We start from the raw sequence: 17,042 nt of genomic DNA, 5'->3' as shown, positions 1-17,042 counted from the left end.
CGTTGTTGGTGATATCTCATACAAGTACTAGCCTGGGTTGACCCTGCTTAGCTTCTAAAATCAGACAGGGTCTGGTGTCTTTAAGGAATGTATCAGGCATTACCCACAAATGAATAGCAGCCCAAAAATCATAGCCCTCCCTCTATACACCCAAACTTCAATTAGGGATAAATAGGGATGAATCCCTTCGGGGAGAGAGGTTAAAAATAAAATGTTGTTATCATGGCATGTACATAAGTTCCAGTCAGAAACTGATTTTGATTTGAACTAAGATTTCCTTTAAGAGATTATCTGAAGACATATAACAGTGTGGCTTTTACCATCTATGACATCAAATTCCATTATGGTTATAACAGCATGATGTGAGTCGGTCCTAAAGGTCTCAACATAGTTGTAACATGGAAGCCCAAGAGTTGTTTTACTTCCCACAGCAGAATAAGGAAAGATTACAATGGCCATACTTGACTTTATAGTTGGAGAAAGTGCAAGTTAAGGGCCAGATTGAGGCTCCAAACTGTGTTCAACATCTTTCCATCTTTCCCGACTCCCTTAAAGCAGTATTTCTCAACCTTCCTAATGCTGCAACCCCTTAATACAGTTCCTTATCTTGTAGTGACTCCCAACCATAAAACTGTTTTTGTTGCTACTTCATAACTGTAATTTTGCTACTGCTATGAATCGTAATGTAAATATCTGATATGCAGGATGTATTTTCATTCACCGGACCAAATTTGGCACAAATACCCAATAAGCCCAAATCTCAATACAGGTGGGGTTGGAGGGAGGGATTGATTTTGTCATTTGGGAGTTGTAGTTGCCGGGATTTATAGTTAATCTACAATCAAAAAGCATTCTGAACTCCACCAATGATGGAACTGAACCAAACTTGGCACACAGGGCTGCCATGACCAACAGAAAATACTAGAAGGTTTTGGTGGGCATTGACCTTGAGTTTTGGAGTTGTAGTTCACCTACATCCAGAGAGGACTGTGGACTCAAACAATGATGGATTTGAACCAAACTTGGCACGAATACTCAATGTGACCAAATGTGAACACTGGTGGAGTTTGAGGAAAATAGACCTTGACATTTGGGAGTTGCAGTTGCTGGGATTTATAGTTCGCCTACAAACAATGAGCATTCTGAACCCCACCAATGATAGAATGGGGCCAAACTTCCCACACAGAACCCCCCACGACCAACAGACAATACTGTATTGTCGAAGGCTTTCATGGCCGGAATCACTGGGTTGTTTTAGGTTTTTCTGGGCTATATGGCCATGTTCTAGAGGCATTTTCTCCTGACGTTTCGCCTGCATCTATAGCAAGCATCCTCAGAGGTAGTGGGGACCTCACTACCTCTGAGGATGCTTGCCATAGATGCAGGCGAAACATCAGGAGAAAATGCCTCTAAAACATGGCCATATAGCCCAGAAAAACCTAAAACAACCCAGACAATACTGTGTTTTCTGATGGTCTTTGGCAACCCCTTTGACACCCCCTCGCAACCCCCCTCCCACTCCCAGGGGACCCGACTCTTAGGTTGAGAAACACTACCCTGGATGTTCACACATTACCCCAAACAGTCAAACATAGTGTTTTGCTTTTGTTCATACCCCTTGTTATAGAGTTGAAAATCGGCTAAGGATACATGTAGTTCAAACCACAAATAAGGGCTTTTTGTGGGGGGGGGGGGGGGGGTCTTTTCTGCATTGTACCATTGATCTATTTTCAGAAAAAAATACAATCCTAGGAGAGTCAAAAATCCATTCCTCACTTGTCTGTTTCTTACTAGTCTTGCCCAAGGAAAAATGGAAGGCCTTCTACAACATGGTGACTCCAGAGTCATCCTTCAGTGCTTAGCATCCACAAAACAATCCCCCTCTTTGTCATTTTTGTCCACATTTCACTTTTTCTTTGGAGCTTGTTTGTATCAATACTATTCAAATCGCTGAGCTGATAGTTCAGATCTGCATCATGAAGACAATTGTACTTTTATATTCATAAGCGAGACCCGAGTCCAACTGGTCCCTAAAAAAATTCTTGTTCGGCAGTCAGCACAACACGATCAAAGAAGCAGTCCTTAAATTACTAGCAGCACAAAAACAAAGGAATCAAATAAAATAGTACAGGGGCTTTCTATGAAGAAGAAATAGACCCATACCGAAAGGTCTATTTTCCTCCCCCCACTTTTTTGGTCTGTTTCACACATTTACTTTTGTTTTTAGTTAGGATGTATGGCACTTGTCCCAGAAAGAAAACAGAAGTTCTTTGAAATATCTGCTTCTGCGGAAACGGTACTTTGAAAAATCCCAAGTTTTGTTTTGTTCGGAGAGCTCTTGAAGGACCTCCAAGGTCTGCCAGATGCATCAACCTTTGACCTGATGCAAGACCACACAGATTGCAGATAGCTCTCCACATTTGCAGATTTCACTTCCATGAGTTTCATGTTTAATATAATAGAGTCAAGCTCAAAAACTCTCCAATCCCTAGTAAGAACATTCATCTAGGTATGTATAAAGAGCAGAATTCAAAATGATGTTAACGGATTAGAGAGATGGGCCAAAAACCAACAAAATGAAGTTCAATGGGGACAAATGCAAGATACTCCACTTAGGAAGAAAAAAATGAAATGCAAAGATACAGAATGGGGACGATGCCTGGCTCGAGAGCAGGACATGTGAAAAAGATCTCGGAGTCCACGTGGACAACAAGTTAAACATGAGCCAACAATGTCATGCGGCGGCAAAAAAAGCCAATGGGATTTTGGCCTGCATAAATAGGAGTCTAGTGTCTAGATCCAGGGAAGTCATGCTACTTCTCTATTCTGCCTTGGTCAGACCACATCTGGAATTACACTGTGTCCAGTTCTGGGCACCGCAATTGAAGAGAGATGTTGACTTTAAGCTGGAATGTGTCCAGAGGAAGGTGACTAAAATGATCAAGGCTCTGGAGAACAAGCCCTATGAGCAGCAGCTTAAGGTGCTGGGCATGTTCAGCCTGCAAAAGAGAAGGCTGAGAGGAGACATGATGAGTGCCATGTGAGGGAGGAGGGAGCAGGCTTGTTTTCTACTGCCCTGGATACTAGGGCACAATGGAACAATGGCTTCAAACTACAAGAAAGGAGATTCCACCTGAACATTAGGAATAACTTCCTGACTGTGAGAGTTGTTCAGCAGTGGAACTCTCTGCCCCAGAGTATGGTGGAGGCTCCTTCATTGGAGGCTCTTAAACAGAAGCTGGATGGGGGTGCTCTGAATGTGAGTTTTCCGCTTCTTGCAGAATAGGGTTGGACTGGATGGCCCACGAGGACTCTTTCAACTCTATGATAATAAATCCTTAGAGCAATTCTATGGGAAGTTGGTCAAAGAGTGACACTGGATTACCAGAGACTCCAAGTGAGATGTTATTTTGGGTTAAAAAAAGTATTTTTGTTAAAATCATGGGTTTTCCACTCCTAACTACATCAAATGTGGAGATGAACTGAATCTGGTTTCTAATGGAGGTTCTGTTGAGTTCAATAAGGCTGAAGTTCATGCTGAAGACCTTTCCAAACATGATGCATCGGCGCAGCTCCTTCATTTTGTGTGCTTTTTTGAAAATTACTAAGATCGGAGCTGAACCAAAAGCTATTTTCACACTCCATGCATTCATACGGTTTTCCTTCTGTGTCCGGACCTTGAAATGTCACGTGGCCTGAGTTCTTACTGAAGATCCTTCCGCACTTCATGCATATATACGGCAGTTCCAACGTATGCACTTTCTGATGTCGAGTGAGGTGTACTTTCCGGGTGAAGGTCTTCCCGCAATCTGTGCATTTGTACGGCTTCTCCCCCGTGTGAGTCCTTTGGTGCTTAATTAGCGTCCCCCCGTCGCTGAAGGTCTTCCCACACACGGTGCAACTATATGGCTTCTCCCCAGTGTGCGTTCGTTGATGGACCGTCAGGCTGGACTTTGTGTTGAAGTTCTTCCCACAGTCCGCACAATTGTACGGCTTCTCCCCCAAGTGAGTCCTCTGGTGACTCGTAAGGCTTGAACACTGACTGAAGCCCTTTCCGCACTCGGTGCATTTGTAGGGTTTCTCCCCGGTGTGGGTTCTCTGGTGGCTAGTAAGGTGTGAGCGCTGACTGAAGCTCTTGCCACACTCTGCACACTTGTGAGGCTTCTCGCCCGTATGAGTCCTCCGATGGCTCGTAAGGTGGGAGCTACGGCAAAAGCTCTTTCCACAGGTCAGGCATTTATATGGTTTCTCCCCGGTGTGAATTCTCACGTGGGCGGTAAGGCTTGAGTTCTGGTTGAAACCCTTTCCGCACTCCAAACATTTATATGGCTTCTCCCCAGTCTGAGTTTTTTGTTGTTTACCATCCGTTCCACCGCTACTCGAATGCTTACTCTCAGGCTCCGTTTGTTCCTGGGGTTTCTCACCTGTGTCCGTTCCACAATCTTTACTTAATTTAGGGTTATCTTTCTGTAGCTTCCCAACAATGGAAACTTTCTTCTTTTCCTTTCCTTGCTCATCATCGTCTTCTGCGAAAAGTTCAGCAAAGTAGGCCTGCGGAGATGGTGTCTTCCCTTTCTTAACTGGCTCGTGAGGATTGCTTCTCCGTGGATTCACAAATAACTCTTTCTCCTCTCCAGAGTTGGAAAATTGCACTGGCTGCAGAGGAGGCTTCTTATATTTCTCACTGTCCCAACCTGATTTGGGAGATAACAAGAGAGATAGATTTAGATAGATAGTGATACAGAGTTTCAACAAAGGCTGCAATCTATATAAATAAAAATGTAATGTTCGTTTGTAGGATTAACATAACTCAAAAACCACTGGATGAATTGCTGCCAAATTTGGCCACAAGACACCTACTAACCCAAGGAGTGACCATCACTCAAAAATTTGAGTTTGTCATTTGGGAGTTGTAGTTGCTGGGATTTATAGTTTACCTACAATCAAAGAGCAGTCTGAAACCCACCAATGATGGAACTGAACCAAACATGGCACACAGGACTCCCACAACCAACAGAAAATACTGAAAGGGTTCGGTGAGCATTAACATTGAGTTTGGGAGTTGTAGTACACCTATATCCAGAAAGCACTGTGGACTCAAACAATGATGGATCTGGACCAAACTTGGCACAAATATTCTATATGCCCAACTAGGAACACAGATGGAGCTTGGGGGAAATAGACCATGACATTTGGGAGTTGTAGTTACTGGGATTTATAGTTCACCTACAATCAAAGAGCATTCAGAACCTCACGAACGATAAAATTGGGGCAAACTTCCCACACAGAACCCCCATGACTAATAGAAAATACTTAAGGCCATCCAGTTCAACCCCCTTCACCAGGGCAAGAAAACTTACTCAAATACTGTTTACCCACAATCATAAAGAAATGACATATATTAGAAACCAACTTTCTCATTACTTTATTTTCAAGATCAGCAGACTGGGCCACAGCAACGCGTGGCAGGGGGCGGCTAGTCTATATAAATAAAAATGTAATGTTCATTTGTGGGATTAACATAACTCAAAAACCACTTGACAAATTGACAGGTTCAGACAGATAAGCTGGGCAAAGATAGGTGGGGCCTGAACCATTTAGGGCTTTGTAGGTCATAACCTATACCTTGAACTGGGATCGCAAACTTATCAGTAGCCAGTGGAGCTGCTTTTATAGGGGCGTTGTGCACCAGAGTAGGAACTTGATTCACTGCATCTCCTATTTGAACTATCTACAAGATGCTCAATTCTTGCACCTAATTCTAGTCATCTAATTAATCTGATTGATTTAAAACAAGCTCAAAACTTCACTGAGTCCCCTCAATAGTCTCATTACTCACCCAAGCAGGTGTCCAACAATCTCTTCTTTTCCTCGGATTCCTGGATGAATGGATCTCGTCCTTCTTCCAGACACGAGATGAGGTCTGATTGGGGTATTTCTTTGAAAACAAGAGAGAGGTTGGTAACCACAATACATTTATCATTCCAGGTTCATTCATTGCTGCTTTACTTATTTACAATTACCTGTTAATCTAGGGTGAAAGTCAACTTCTATAAGAAGTGGTTTTCGAAAAATGGTGCCATAACCTTTTGGGAAATGGAAATCTCCATAACCTTTTGGAAAATGGCCTTCAAGAGGAAGAACTTCCTGACTGTGAGAGCCGTTCAGCAGTGGAACTCTCTGTCCCAGAGTGTGGTGGAGGCTCCTTCTTTGGAAGCTTTTAAACAGAGGCTGGATGGCCATCTGTCAAGGGTGATTTGAATGCAATATTCCTGCTTCTTGGCAGGGGGTTGGACTGGATGGCCCATGAGGTCTCTTCCAATTCTATGATTCTATGATTACCATTTGGGAAAATCTGGAATCTCCTCAAGAAGAGTCAAAAACACATTTGAGTCAACCTTCTCTTTAGTGGTAGATATTGACTAGTATTCATGTAAGACAATAAGGTATCTCCGTTGTTAAACTGATATACCTAGATATCTCTTTGAACTGTTAGGGAAAGACATGCCAATGCACAAAAGACATATGTATATACCAGAGTTCCAGAAGTGTTCTTTTCTGTTGCCCAAAAAACATCTTGGTTTAAATCATGCTCTCATGAGACCAAAATAAAGTAGTCTTCATTAAAATGACATAGTTGGTTTACTCACAAACTCCATGTATTCAGCATACAGGTACATTGCTTATCAGCCCAGTTACAGAAAGAATTTGAAGTACTTTCTCTATGTAGATAACACAGGGCATCTTTCTTGGAATTTTAACAGTTCAAAGCATCTCTCTGGTCTGAAAGTCTAATAGAGTCTCTGTTCTCTAAAACATGACTTCTAAATGTACTGTTTCTACTAATATCTGAAAGCATACCATTTCTAAAATGGAGTCTGAGTCCTGAACAATCCCAGATCTGATCACATAGTCTGCAGCCCCTCCCACAACATAGAGTTATTAATGACTTAGATGAAGGGTTAGAAGGCATGATCATCAAGTTTGCAGATAACACCAAATTGGGAGAGATAACCTATACTCCAGAGGACAGGAGCAGGATTCAAAACGACCTTGACAGATTAGAGAGATGGGCCAAACTAACAAAATGAAGTTCAACAGGGACAAATGCAAGATACTCCACTTTGGCAGAAAAAAAGGAAATGCAAAGACACAGAATAGGGGACGATGCCTGGCTCGAGAGCAGTACGTGTGAAAAAGATCTTGGGGTCCTTGTGGACAACAAGTTAAACATGAGCCATGTGACTGCTTGAGGCATGTGTTAAATGTTGCAAACTGACCACCTTGATTAGTACATTGTCGAAGGCTTTCAAGGCCGGAATCACTGGGTTGTTGTAGCTTCTAGAACATGGCCACACCACCTTGATCAGCATTTAATTGCCTTGCAGCTTCAAAGCCTGGCTGCTTCCTGCCTGGGGATAATTTGTTGGGAGGTGTTAGTTGGCCTTGATTGATTCTTGTCTGGAATTCCCATGTTTTTTTAGTGTTGCTCTTTATTTACTGCCCTGGTTTTAGAGTTTTTTTCAATACTGGTGGCCAGATTTTGTTCATTTTCATGGTTTCCTCCTTTCTGTTGAAATTGTCCACATGTTTGTGGATTTCAATGGCTTCTCTGTGTAGTCTGACATGATGGTTGTGAGAGTGATCCAGCATTTATGTGTTCTCAAATAATATGTCCAGAGAAGTCAGCCATAGCAGAGCACATGGTGAACCAACCTGGACATTCCACAGAGAGATAAACCTTGCTTGCCTAGTTTCTAACAGACCTCACAACCTCTGAGGATGCCTATACTCTGTTTTATCTTCAGATCGTAGAAATCTTTCGCCCTTTTACAACCTCTGAAGATGCCTGTAAAACGCCAAAAGAGAATGCTTCTGGAACATGACCATACAGCCCAGAAAACTCACAGCAACCTTATGTTTACATATTTGAAAGGATGTCACATTGAGGAGGGAAAAACTTAGTTTTCAGCTGCTTTAGAATCCAGGACATGGATTCAAATTATAAGAAGAGAGATTCCACCTAAAAATTAGGAAGAACTTTCTGATTTTAAGAGCTTAGTGGAGATTTGAATCCTGGTCATTTGGAGTTTAAATTACAACAGAATGTATTAGAGCTAGTCATTTCAGCTGGCCGAGAGAAGGAATTAAATTCTCCAGCATCAAACAAGGAAAACAGCCTCCTTACCAAGAGAAGTTACAAGCCCATAGTTCTCCAGCATGACTTCCTTGTAGAGAGCTCTTTGGTTTGGATCCAGTAGATCCCATTCTCTCTTGCTGAAATACACAGCCACCTCTGCAAAGGACGTCAGCCACTGAAAACAAGGAGTGATAGAGTTTCAGTCTGTAATATTCCATTTACATATAAGCTAGGGTTCAGAGTTATATTAATATGGTTGTGAGATCAAGCCATTCCAATAATATGAGGGTTGAATGAAAAATAATGCCTCCACCTTCGTAACTCCTCAACAGATGGCAGTACTGGTATGCGGCAGGTACTGGCCTGTTCAGTAGACTCTCCTCTACAGTTCCAATTTGGCAGGAAGCCTTAGCATTGAATGGTTGTGTTGTTAAAGTTCAAAGTACGGAACCTGGCACAGACGATCAGTCAATGCAACTTAAGTGAGGTGCAGTCATTGAATTCTTGACAGCAGAAGGTGTCACCCTAAAGGAGATCCATCAGAGAATGCAAGCTGTTTATGGTGATTGTGTTGATGTGAGTACTGTGCGTCGTTGGGCGAGTAAATTTAAAGATGTTGAGGTGGGAACACCTGACTTGCGTGACAAACAAAGAGTTGGATGTCCTGTGACAGCAACCACCGAGTTTCACAAGCAAAAGGTTGACAGATTGATTCAGGATGATCGTCGTATCACTCAGAGAGAAATTTCAAGCATAATCGGCATTTCACAAGAACATGTGGGTCACATTATTGCTTTGCTTGGCTATCTAAATATCTGTGCACGATGGGTACCCAGGATGCTGATGCTGGTTGCGGAAGCAGAGTGTCGACTTCTTCCATGACGGCTTCAGAAAACTTGTTCAACATTGGCAGAAATGTATCCAATTGTCTGGTGATTATGTGGAAAAGTGAATAGTGGTAGTAGTTAAGGAGCACATTCTAAGGATTATTTCTGTATTTGATTTATTAAAATATTCCCATCCAAACCCAAGTAACGAAGGTGGAGGCATTACTTTTCATTCAACACTTGTATAAGCTTCTTTGTGGATACGTTTGGGCAATTCTATGCAGCACAGATTGTATATTAAATTAAATAAGCAAACAAAGGTTTTTAATGCGTCATGGTGTCATTGTTTTTAGTGTTTTATTGTTTTTGCTTGATGTTTTATTATTTGCTTATGAGTTTTACTGTTGTATCTGTATGTTGTTGTTTGTTGGTGGCCTTGGCCTTTGTAAGCCGCATCGAGTCCTTCGGGAGATTTTGTGGGGTATAAATAAAATTAATAATAATAATAATAATAATAATAATAAATAATTGCAAAATACAATAGACAGCTACACAAAAACCATCAAGCATTTTTAGCTCTGCGACTTCTCTGAGATGAACACCCTGAGTCCCACACTTTTGCACTCAATTACTCAAGTTAACACACACAATACGGCTGATAGCAAAACACTACAACATAGAGGAAATCAGCCGGGTTATTTCCCTGACTTACCTGAGGCCGCTGCAGGACAGTTCTTTCTATCCCAACACCAAAACGAAGTGATCCAAAGCCTGACTTCATTTCCACTGTTTTGTCTGTTGGGGGGGAAAAAACGAGGCATAAACCAGATCATCTTGCAAATTCCTTTCGCTTCCATAGCTGTTTCTTTATTAAAACCTTCATATCCTGTCCTGTCTCTCAAGGCAGCACAGAGGGAAACTACCGTATATACTCGAGTATAAGCCAACCCGAATATAAGCCTAGGCACCTAATTTTACCACAAAAAACTGGGGAAACTTATTGATGTGAGCATAAGTTGAAGGTGGAAAACGCAGCAGCTACTGGTAAATTTCAAAATAAAAATAGATACCAATAAAATTACATTAACTGAGGCATCAGGAGGCTAAATGTTTTGGAATATTTACCATATTTCAAAGAAAACTAGTAAACTAGCTCTGCAAGTAGAAAAGGTAATTATATCGATATAGGATTTGCAAAGACTTGTGAGAGGAACATGTGAGAGGAAATTCATATATAACCAATACAGTCATCCATCCATGTGTGTTTATGAGTTCAGTCGTGGGCCCTCATGATAGTGGATAAAACATGCCAAGCCTTGACTCTTAATACTGTTGACCATTTTTCATAAACATATAAAGAGTACAGTACATATATTTTATGAATTTCTAATTTACTAAACTGTTTTTCTTTACAGTTTGTGGTCTACAGGTGCCATTGCAATTTTCCTCAGTAGGCCACGAAATTCCCATTAAGTATTGATGGCAAACTCATGAATATTTAAATCCACCAAAGTTAATCCTGGAAGATCAAGATTCAATTACAGTTAGCCCTCCACATTCATGAACAATCAAATCTACAAAAAGTCAAAACCATAAAATGTGGAGAAATATATATGAACCATACTGTTTAATACTATTTCCTGCTCTTTGATGTATTGTCTCTCATGGTACAACTTCCTTCAAGATTCGTAATGTAAATGGGACCTAAATGTGAATCAGAGGACGGATCCGGCCATTAGACATACTTTGACGCAGATTAATTGCAATGAATGCACACAAGCTATGCAGTAAGTTCACCCTGCAACCCCTTCAGTTCTGAAATAATGAATATCTCCATTGTCTGTACCTGCGCAGACAATGCCTGATCTCTCCTCGTCTTCAGAGCATTGGAGAAATGGCTCCTCTCCTTCTTCCAGGCAGGCGATGAGGACTGGCTTGGGAAATTCTGGCAAAGAGAAAGACAACAAGCTAGGGACTAGAAACATCCAACCACTCCTTTGCTCTTTCATTTTCTAGTTGACCTTTACTGTTCCTACTCCTCTAGACATGAGATTCTCAGCATTTGGTGCTATACAGTCCTGGAACGTGTGGTGGCTTCACAACTCCAGGTATTCTTGGAAGACACCGATTATCTGGATCCGGCGCAATCTGGCTTTAGGCCGGGACATGGAACAGAGACAGTCTTGGTCGCCTTCGTTGATGATCTACACCAGGAGCTAGGCAGGGGGAGTGTGGAGACTTTTGTGGCTCACCAAGGCTGAACTCACAGCAAAACAGGAAAACATTTCCCACACTCCTGGCATTGGTATGGCTTCTCTCCTGTGTGGAGTCTTTTGTGGCTCACAAAACTGTCAGCCATACCAGTGCCAGGGGTGTGGGAAATGTTTTGCTCGCAGTTCAGCATTGGTGAGCAACAAAAGAATCCACACAAGAAGGAAGCCATACCAGTGCCAGGGGTGTGGGAAATGTTTTGCTCACAGTTCAGTGTTGGTGAGCAACAAAAGACTCCACACAAGAAGGAAGCCTTACCAATGCCAGGAGCATGGGAAATGTTTTGCTCACAGTTCAGCGTTGGTGAGCCACAAAAGACTCCACACAAGAAGGAAGCCTTACCAATGCCAGGGGTGTGGGAAATGTTTTGCTCACACTTCAGCGTTGGTGAGCCACAAAAGACTCCACACAAGAAGGAAGCCTTACCAATGCCAGTAGTGTGGGAAATATTTTGCTCACAGTTCCTGGCAAGGCACAAAAGACTCCACAAAGGAGAGAAGCCATATCAATGCCAGGAGTGTGGGAAATGTTTTGTTCGCAGTTCACATTTGGTGAGCCACAAAAGACTCCACACAGGAGAGAAGCCTCACTCCTACTTCGTGGATTTTCACTTATCCTGGAACGGAATACCTGCAATAAATGAGGGATTACTGTAGTCCTCTATACAAAGCTATGCTGCCCTCGAGTTGGTTCTGCAAACTATTGAGGAGTTTTTGCAGACTATATTGCAAGATTGGGCAAACTTCAGCCATCCCTCCAGGTGTTTTGGACTTCAAGTCTCACAATTCCTAACAGCCTACCAGCTGTTAGGAATTGTGGGACTTGAAGTCCAAAACTCCTGGAAAGAGGGCTGAAGTTTGCCCACGTCCATGATGGTGGATTGCTAATTTTCCGAATTGCTTGCCCCGTTACACAGAAGGAAGACAGCGTTTCGTTCAGCAGATCCTACCCAGCCAAGTCACGTTGCCGTAGTTTTCCAGCATCACCTCCGTGTAGAGAGCCTTCTCAGATGAATCCAGGAAATCCCACTCTTCCTTGCTGAAATAGACCGCCACTTTCTCGAAAGACGCCAGAAACTATAATAAGAAAAAGAAGGACATCTTCCTTAATATATTTTAAGTGGTCTTACTATTGGACTGTTTAAGATTTTGCGGAGAAATGAGCCCCAAAAAGGAGTAGAAAGAAACACATTTTCAGTTGTTATTGAAAACATTAAAAAATACTGTTATGTATAATAATTAGTTGATTCTGCTGAGAGATATAGGTTCTGGGTTGCTGTGAGTTTTCCAGACTGTATGGACATGTTCCAGAAGCATTCTCTCCTGACGTTGCACTCACATCTATAACAGGCATCCTCAGAGGTTGTGAGGTCTGTTGGAAACTAGGCAAGTGAGGTTTATTTGTCTGTGGGATAATGTCCAGGGTGGAAGAAAAAACTCTTGCCCGCTTGAGGCAAGTGTGAATGTTGCAATGAACACAATGAAAAGCAGCTCTGTTCTCCCCTTCGCTTTGCTATCTCCGATCATTTCTGTTACCTGTGGTCTCTGCTTGGTGATGCCTTTCACTCTGCCATTGAATGAATATGCGCCCGGTTGTATCGCCAACGCCATTGCACCGTCTGTGAAGAAAGAGACACAACAGAGGTACAAACAAAGCAAGACCTGGAATTCCTACCTCAGGGCCCTTCCACACAGCCATATAACCCAGAATATCAAGGCCGAAAATCCCACAATACCTGCTTTGAACTGGGTTGTTGAAGTCCACACTGCCATATAATCCAGTTCAAGGCAGATAATCTGGATTGTATATGGCAGCGTAAAGGGGCCTCCCATCCTCCATGGCTGACAGTTAATTGAGGCCCCTTCTACACTGCCATATAAAATACAGATTGATTTGGAGGAGTTGTAGTTCACCTACATCCATAGAGCACCATGAACCCAAACAATGATGCACACATGCCTGAAATGCCCAAATTTGAATACTGGAAGGGAGTAACCTTGATTTTTGGAGTTGTAATTCACCTACAACAAGAGAAGCTGTGAACCCCACCGACAATGGATCTGAATCAAACTTGGCACACAGAACCACCATGACCAATTGAACATACTGGAGGGGTTTTGGGGGAACTGACTTTCATTTCTGGATGCTGCAGTTCACTTACATCCAGAGACACTGTGACCACCACCGATGATGAATCTGGACCAAATTTGGCACACTAAACCCCCATGACCAACTGAACCTACCAGATGGATTTGAGGGGACTGACCCACCACGGTGGGAGCTGTAGTTTATCCTGCAGCCAGAGATCATACCAAACCCCACCAATGATACATCTGGAGCAGTGGTTCTCAATCTGTGGGTCCCCAGGTGTTTTGGGCCTTCAACTCCCAGAAATCCCAGCCAATTTACCAGCTGTTAGGATTTATGGGAGGTGAAGGCCAAAAACATCCGGGGACCTACAGGTTGAGAACCTCTGCTCTAGAGCAAGCTTGCCCAATATAGAATCATAGAATCATAGAGTTGGAAGAGACCTCATGGGCCATCCAGTCCAACCCCCTGCCAAGAAGCAGGAATATTGCATTCAAAGCACCCCTGACAGATGGCCATCCAGCCTCTGTTTAAAAGCTTCCAAAGAAGGAGCCTCCACCACACTACGGGGCAGAGAGTTCCACTGCTGAATAGGTCTCACAGTCAGGAAGTTCTTCCTGACTGTGTAGATACAAACCACTTACAGACCCACCAAGAAAATCCAACAAATGCTACATTCAGCAAAGGACAAAAGGGATCCTCTCACCTCTGCATGAAAGCCTTCGACAATACATTGTGTAGATGGAGTTTCAGGGGGTTAATCTGGCATGATGTGAGTTGTAGTACACTCACAACCTTATGCATTTTGTAAAAAAAAAAAAAATGATTTCTTCTAATAACCTGAGCAATGCCGGGTACCCAAGCTAGTAATGAATAAAATAAATTAATAAATAAAATTATGAGACTGAGAATAAATAAAACATACAAAGATGCCCCCTCATTGACAGCTGCATTGCATCCCTTCATACCAACTTATGTATTTCTACTGATTTGCTTTTAGTGTCATTATATGGAGGACCGCCTTTCTCACCCTTGGGGGGACTCAAAGCATGTATTTATTATCGTGTTTATTTTTTTCTTTCTCTCCGCAAGGCAAGTCAACGCAACTCACTTTAAAAGCATTTCAATACTATTTAAAATCTGCCAATATACAACCATGGAACGTGTATGTATGTGCATAGTAATAATGTTGTTATATTTATTTACACCCTACTTCCCTCTCTGGAATGAGACTCAAAGCAGCTCAAATATACAGGCATGCATATAGATAAATCAAATGCAAATTAATAGTAAATATAATACATATAAATGAAATATAAATGAATGCTGATAATAAGGAAAACACGCAGCCATCCCACACTTTGACATCTGGATTGCTTCTTCTTCTTGACCAACCATACCAGTATTTTTACTGATTTTTTGTGTTGCTATATATGTTTGTGCATTATTGTTATATCACACTTTCCGCTCGTAAACAAGGCTCAAAGTGGCTCACATATATGGCTCAAATACAATTAATAATAATATAAATCAATATAAATCAATCAACATAACCAATGATGATAAAGAAGACATGCAACCATCCCATACTTTGACAACTGTATTGCTTCATCTTCTGGACTAACCTTACCAACATAACTATTTTTACTTATTTTTTTGTATTGTCATGCATGTTTGTGAATTATTATTATTGTTATCATTATTATATTTAAACCAAACTTTCCTCTCTTAAACAAGACCCGGAAACCTTCCAGACAGGCCCTATATCCCAAGATCTGATCCCAAGTTTTCTCTTTATCCCAGATTATCTGGTAGTGCAGACTCATATAATCCAGTTTAAAGCAAAAAACCTGGGATCAGATCCAGGGATATAGTGTCTGTTCGGAAGTGCCTTCAGGTCCCTTCTACACTGTCTTTCTATCCCAAGATTTGATCATTCTTATCCCAGATTATATAGCAGTGCAGACTCATATAATCCAGTCTTAAAGCAGAAAACCTGGGATCAGATCCAGGGATATAGTGTCTGTTTGGAAGTGCCTTCAGGACCCTTATACACTGTCCTTAAATCCCAGGATCTGATCCCAGATTATCTGCTTATTCCAGATTCTATGGCAATGCAGACTCATATAATCCATTTTAAAGCAGAAAACCTGGGATCAGATACAGGGATATAGTGTCTGTTCAGAGGTGCCTTCAGGCCCCTTCTTCTACACTGTCCTATCCCAAGATTTGATCCTAGATTGTTCTTATCCCAGATTATATGGCAGTGCGGACTCATATAATCCGGTTTAAAGCAGAAAACCTGGGATCAGATCCAGGGATATATGCTGGGGGACAACAAATGAAGTGCCCTCGGGCCGCTTCTACACTGTCCTATCCCAGGATCTGATCCCAGATTATCTTCTTATCCCAGATTATATGGCGGTGCAGACTCATATAATCCAGTTTAAAGCAGAAAACCTGGGATCAGATCCTGGGATATAGGGCCTGTCTGGAAGGGCCCTCAGGTCCCTTCTACACTCTTCTTCTATCCCAGGATCTGATCCCAGATTGTGTTTATCCCAGGTTATATGGCAGTGCAGACTCATATAATCCAGTTTAAAGCAGAAACCTGGGATCAGATCCAGGGATATAGGGCCTCTCTGGAAGGGCCCTCAGGCCCCTTCTACACTGTCCTTCTATCCCAGAATCTGATCCCATATTGTACTTATCCCAGATTATATGGCAGTGGAGACTCATATAATCCAGTTCAGATCAGATCAGATCCTGGGATATTAGGACAGTGTAGACGGGGCTTCAAAGTGGCTCATACATATAGATAAATCAAATACAAATTAATAATAATATACATTTAATATATAAATGATGATGCTAATGAGAAAGAAAACATGCCAGGAAGCTCCACTTTGACAGCTAGTTTGCATGCATCTCCCTCTCTCCCAAATTAGGGAAGGGTCTCCAAACTTGTCCCTAATTTTGCCCCTTTTTGAATTCTCTCCATCCACCTAGATTTCCTTTCTGAAAGCAAGCTGCAGTCCAGCAAGGCATCTGCTGAAATAAACCAGGTAAGCTTTAAGGTGTCTCTTCATATGTTGTCCCCCAGCATTCAGGATGCATATCCTTTTACCTCTCTCCCTCCTGCCCTTTTGCAGCAACATGGGCCTTCCACTCCTCCACCAGAAGTAGGGGGAGAAAAGCCTCTTCCCGGAAAATTAAAAGAGGTGGGGCAAGGCACCAAGCCTTCCGCATAGATCTGGCCTTTCTAGCAAGCTAAGCTCTAGTCCTTTAACCCTAGGAGTACTGCAGATCTGGGTGGCTGTCTTTGCAAAGCTTGCAGCTGCAGGCTTTCCACCTTAAGGCTTGCTTCTGCTTGGCAGCCTCCTGCATGCTCATCCACTCCAGGGCATTGGGGGGCTGCTCCAGCTGCAAAGGGGAGAGAAAGGGGAGGTTGTATTGTGATCTTTTTCATAGCCATAACAGATCTGAACAGACTGGAGAGCTGGGCCAAAAGGAGCCAATTGTGTGATGCAGCAGCAAAAGAAGCCAATGAATCATAGTATAGAATCATAGAATCAAAGAGTTGGAAGAGACCTCATGGGCCATCCAGTCCAACCCCCTGCCAAGAAGCAGGAATATTGCATTCAAATCACCCCTGACAGATGGCCATCCAGCCTCTGTTTAAAAGCCTCCAAAGAAGGAGCCTCCACCACACTCCG

At 42.4% G+C, this 17,042-nt stretch overlaps 1 protein-coding gene across 1 annotated transcript; it reads right to left on the bottom strand.

Moving 5' to 3' along the window:
• Nucleotides 1-1,689: 1,689 nt before the first annotated feature.
• On the bottom strand, nucleotides 1,690-16,570 carry LOC132765692 (zinc finger protein 436-like). The gene is made up of 8 exons (XM_067465308.1): nucleotides 16,454-16,570; nucleotides 12,774-12,856; nucleotides 12,188-12,314; nucleotides 10,814-10,912; nucleotides 9,680-9,762; nucleotides 8,189-8,315; nucleotides 5,840-5,938; nucleotides 1,690-4,694 (listed from the first exon to the last, which is right to left on the bottom strand). The coding sequence occupies exons 1-8, from the start codon at nucleotides 16,482-16,484 to the stop codon at nucleotides 3,517-3,519; spliced, it is 1,827 nt and encodes a 608-aa protein (XP_067321409.1). The 5' UTR covers nucleotides 16,485-16,570; the 3' UTR covers nucleotides 1,690-3,516.
• Between the last annotated feature and the right edge of the window lie 472 nt (nucleotides 16,571-17,042).

The sequence above is a fragment of the Anolis sagrei genome, chromosome 2 (assembly GCF_037176765.1).
Source record: "Anolis sagrei isolate rAnoSag1 chromosome 2, rAnoSag1.mat, whole genome shotgun sequence".
NCBI classification, from domain to species: domain Eukaryota; kingdom Metazoa; phylum Chordata; class Lepidosauria; order Squamata; family Dactyloidae; genus Anolis; species Anolis sagrei.
This window is presented reverse-complemented; position numbering and strand designations above follow the sequence as displayed.